We start from the raw sequence: 4,591 nt of genomic DNA on the forward strand, positions 1-4,591 counted from the left end.
GCACCGCCCCGTTCCCCCTGAGGCTTCGCCCTCCGAGTCCCCGCCCCTTTTCCTCCCCGCAGCCAATCGGGTTCTGTTTTCCGGGTGGGGCGTGGCCTCGCGGCGCTGCGCGGACCAATGGCAGCGCGCGTCTCTGGCGGCCAATGGGAGGCGGCGGCGCTGCGGGGCGAGGGGGGACGGAGCGGCGGCCGGGCCGGGGCCGGTACCAACCGGGGGGAAAGGGGGGGGTCGGTACCATTGGGGGGGACGGGGGGGATGGAGGGGACATGGAGGGACAGGGGGGGACAGGGGGGACATGAGGGGACAGGGTCGGTACCAACGGGGGGTGAAGAGGAATTCGGAGGGGGGGGGAGGGCTGGGAGGAAACCCCATCGGAGAACCTGAAACGGGCTGGACTCCACTCCCCAAAAATGGGTTAAAATTCGTCCCAAAACGGGTCAAGCCCCACCGTGAAACAGGTGGAAAAATTCAGCCTAAAACGGGTCCAAAAATTCACCTGGAAGCGGGTCAAAATTCACCCCAAAACGGGTCAAAATCCACCCCAAAGTGGGTCCAAAATTCACCCCAGAACGGGTCAAAATCCACCCCAAAGTGGGTCCAAAATTCACCCCAGAACGGGTCAAAAATCTGTCCTGAAATGACTCAAAATCCGTCCTGTGATTGGTCAGAATTCCGTAAGAAACGGGTCCAAAATTCCATCCCCAAAATCAATCCATGTTCATCTCAAAATGGGTCAAAATCCATCCTGAGACCCCGAAAGGGGTGAAAGCCCCCCAAATCCACCCTGAAATGGGTCAAAATCCGTCTGGAAATGGGCCAAAACCCACCTGGAAAATCCATCCTGGAAGGGATCAAAATTCCAACCTGAAACAGGTCCAAAATCTGTCCCAGAAAGGGGTCAAAAATCCGCCTTAAAACAGGTCCAAACTCCATCCCAAAACGGCTCCAAATCCATCCCAAAACGGCTCCAAACTCCATCCCGAAATGGGCCAAAATTCCAACCTGAAGGTGGTCCAGAATCCACCCAGAAACGGCTCAAAATCCACCTGGGAATGAACCCAAACCCACCCGCAAGCGGCTCCAAAATCCATCCCTGAAACGAGTCCAAACACCCACCCTTCTTCCCCCTCCCAAAAAGCCCCCTCTGGAATCTGCTCCACGGGTTCTTTCCTTTCCCAACCCGTCCGTCCTTTTTCCATCATCATCGACAAACCGGGCGGGATCCGACATTCCCGCTGATCCCGAATTCTCTCCCTCCCATCCCAGTGAGGGACTGGGATGGCCCGGTGGGCTCTCCCCATCTGGGAGTCTCTCCCTGTCCCTTTCCCGATGGATTATCCCGTTTTTTTCCCCCCCGGAAGGCGCGGCCATGTCCCTGTGCCGGCGGGGGATGAAGCGGAGCCCGGGAGATGCCGAGGGCTGTTCCTTCCCGGCCGGGCCCGGCCTCAAGGTGTTCCTGCACTGGGACGGGCAGCAGGAGCGGGAACGCTGCCGGGTGTATTCCCAGGGATCCCTGAGCGCCGAGGAAATCTGCATCGACCTCGCCCGCGCCATCGGTGAGCGCCGCCCGGCACGGATTCCCACGCGGAGTTCCCGCCTTTCTGATTTCCGGGGAATGCTGAATCCCAACCGGCTTCCACTCCCAGGCCTAAGGAATTCCCGGTTCCCCGGGAAGCGCCAAATCCCGGCCAAGCCAGGGCTGAGGAATTCCCGGTTTCCCGATCCCCAGGGAACGCTAAATCCCGACCAGATCCCATCCCAGGGCGGAGAAATTCCCAGTTTCCCAGTTCCTGGGGAAACGCCCAATCCCAACCAGATTCCACCCCGGGGCTGAGGAATTCCCGGTGTTCTGATTCCCAGGGAATGCTGAATCCCGGTGTTTTCCACCCCGGGGCTGAGGGATTCCGGGTGTTCTGATTCCCAGGGAATGCTGAATCCCGGTGTTTTCCACCCTGGGGCTGAGGAATTCCCGGTGTTCTGATTCCCAGGGAATACTGAATCCTGGTGTTTTCCACCCTGGGGCTGAGGGATTCCGGGTGTTCTGATTCCCAGGGAATGCTGAATCCCGGTGTTTTCCCCCCCTCAAGGCCGAGAACCCAAAGCTCAGGGGGGTTTATTCCCGATAAATCCCCGCTCCAGCTGCGCCGAATTCCCACGGGAAACGCGATTTTCCCGTTCAGCCTTCCCCCTGAGGGATGAAAACCTCCCAGGGATTGGGGGACAGACTGAATTCCAACTGGGAATGGCTCTGGGACCCCCATAAATCCCAGCCTGAATTTTGGGATTGAGCCGTTCCGGAGCGCCGCCGGAATTCCGAGGGCGTGGAGAACCGTCCGGATTTGTGCTGCCGGGAGGGGAAAAGGGGGAAAAGGGGGTTAGGAAAGGGGTGCTGTTGGTGAATTCCCTGGAATTGTGTCCTGGCAGGAATCAGCCCGCTCTGTTTCAGCCTCTTCGCCCTCTACGACCCCCAGGCCCGGCTGTGGCTCCCCCCCAACCACCAATTCCAGGTGGGAAAAGACACCAACGTCCACCTGATCTTCAGGATGAGGTGAGGGGCCTCTTCCCTCCCTCCCTCCCTCCCGTCCCCTTGGGAATTTTCCAGAGCTCAGCCCTGCCCACCTATTCCCAGTTTTTTTGCCGTGGGGCTGTGCTGAAAGGACTGCCTGGGCTGGGTTTTCCCACCTCTTTGTGGTTTTTTCCAAGCTTATCCACGTCCAGGGCTGCTCCAAATCCCAAATCCCCAATCCCAGATCTGGTTCTGCATTTGGAGCCTTGGAAATCTGCTCAGGGCTGGCCCAAATCCCATTTGTAGGGGGTGAAAAATGAGGGAACAGCCTTGGGAAAAGCCGGCAGGGCTGCTCCGGGTGGGGAATGTTGTGGGTTTGGAGCCCCTGGCTCTCCTCCAGCACGGAAAAATCCCTCTCCTTATTCCCAGCGTTTCTCCCTGGGGCTCCTGGTTCGTTCTCCCGCCTCCCAGCGTCCCATCCAAAGGTTTTTGGGGACCAGCAGGGAACATCCGAGGGCTCTGGAGTGACCCTGGGGAAGCTTTCAGTAGATATTTGTATTCCTTGGGAATTTTGGAGCCACCAATCCCAGAGTTTCCTCCCCAGAACATCCTTCAGGGATGTGGCCGCTCGGGTTGTTCCTGCTGACCCAGCCCCTGCCCCTCTCCCCCTCCTCCCCTTCCCATTCCAGGTATTATTTCCGGAACTGGCACGGGATGAACGAGCAGGAGCCGGCGGTTTATCGGAATGTGCCTCGTCCCGGGGATTCCCTGGAGGAAAAAAACCCCAGGGGAGCTTTGCTGGACAAATCCTCCTTTGAGTACCTGTTTGAGCAGGTAACGGGGCTGGATCTGGGAAAAAAAAACGGGATGGACTCCCTTAAATCCAGAGGGGTTTGGGAAAACTGGGATGAATTCCCGTAAATCCCTCCGGATTTGGCTCAGTTCTGTTGCCAGGATTCACAGTTTTTCACCTCCAGGTGTTTCTTTAAAGGATAAACACCCCCCCAGTTTTCCCTTTGGGGAGGTTTTATCCCTGCTGGAAGCCTCGCTGGGCGGGATTCCGGAATTCTTTATTTAGGAATAATTTGGAAAGGGGTTTTAACTCGAGTTGGGTTTTAGTGAAATTTAAAATTACCTTTTTTTTTAACTCGTGTTTGTCCCACCTTTAATTTTAAAGGGATGCGAAAGGGAAATTATCTTAATAATTAAATTAATTTAACTGGATAAAGGAGAGAATTAACGGAAAATCCCTGAGTGGGAAATCAGCTCAGGGATGTGTCGTTTTTTTTTTCCCCCCCTCCCTCCAATTATCCCGTTTTTCCCCAGGGCAAGTTCGAGTTCATCCACGACGTGGCCTCCCTGAAGGATCTGCGGAGCGAGCCCGAAATCCAGAGGTTCAAGAACGAGAGTTTGGGAATGGCCGTCCTTCACCTGTCCCACATCGCCGTCACCAAGGGCATTTCCCTGGAGGAAGTGGCCCGGAAGCACAGGTGGGATGGCAATTCCTGCTTTTCCAAAGGGTTTTTTCCCGCCCTTTTTCCTCACGGGAAGCGCCTGCGGGGTCGGAATTTGGGATGCCCCGGGGAGCCCCGGGAAAAGCCCGGCAGCAAAAATTAGGGATGGGATGGGAATTCTGCTCAGGATTGGGATGGGAATGGACCGGGATGCTGTGTGGGATTGGGATGGGAATGGATGGGAATGCTGTGTGGGATTGGGATGGGAATGGAGTGGGATGTTGTGTGGGATTGGGATGGGAATGGAGTGGGATGTTGTGTGGGATTGGGATGGGAATGGATGGGAATGCTGTGTGGGATTGGGACAGGAACGGACTGGAATTGTGCTCGGGATTGGGATGGGAACATTGGGAAACGCTCTGGACCCCCCACGGGGGGGCCGAGTCCCAACAAAGCTCATCCCAAACGGCTCGTTCCCCGTTCTTCCCCCTGCCTGGAGCAGCTTCAAGGAGTGCCTCCCGCGCTCCTTCCAGCGGCAGCTGCGCGGGCAGGGCCCGGTGACGCGGCTGCGGCTCCGCCGCGTCTTCCGCCGCTTCCTGCGGCGCTTCCAGCGCGGCACGGTGGGCGCCGG

General features: G+C 57.3%; 1 protein-coding gene across 1 annotated transcript in view; it reads left to right on the plus strand.

The window, feature by feature from the left end:
- Nucleotides 1-177: 177 nt before the first annotated feature.
- Nucleotides 178-4,591, plus strand: part of LOC114072174 (non-receptor tyrosine-protein kinase TYK2-like) — a 10,556-nt gene continuing 6,142 nt past the window's right edge. The window contains exons 1-6 of the mRNA XM_027910096.1: nt 178-202; nt 1,362-1,556; nt 2,425-2,548; nt 3,196-3,340; nt 3,833-3,996; nt 4,463-4,580. Of these exons, the coding sequence (XP_027765897.1) occupies nt 1,370-1,556; nt 2,425-2,548; nt 3,196-3,340; nt 3,833-3,996; nt 4,463-4,580 (738 nt within the window). The 5' untranslated portion in view covers nt 178-202; nt 1,362-1,369. The remainder of the gene's footprint in view (nt 203-1,361; nt 1,557-2,424; nt 2,549-3,195; nt 3,341-3,832; nt 3,997-4,462; nt 4,581-4,591) is intronic.

Source organism: Empidonax traillii, unplaced genomic scaffold (assembly GCF_003031625.1).
Source record: "Empidonax traillii isolate 1590-97213 ecotype Southwest subspecies unplaced genomic scaffold, ASM303162v1 scaffold2728:size18861, whole genome shotgun sequence".
In the NCBI taxonomy this organism is placed as follows: domain Eukaryota; kingdom Metazoa; phylum Chordata; class Aves; order Passeriformes; family Tyrannidae; genus Empidonax; species Empidonax traillii.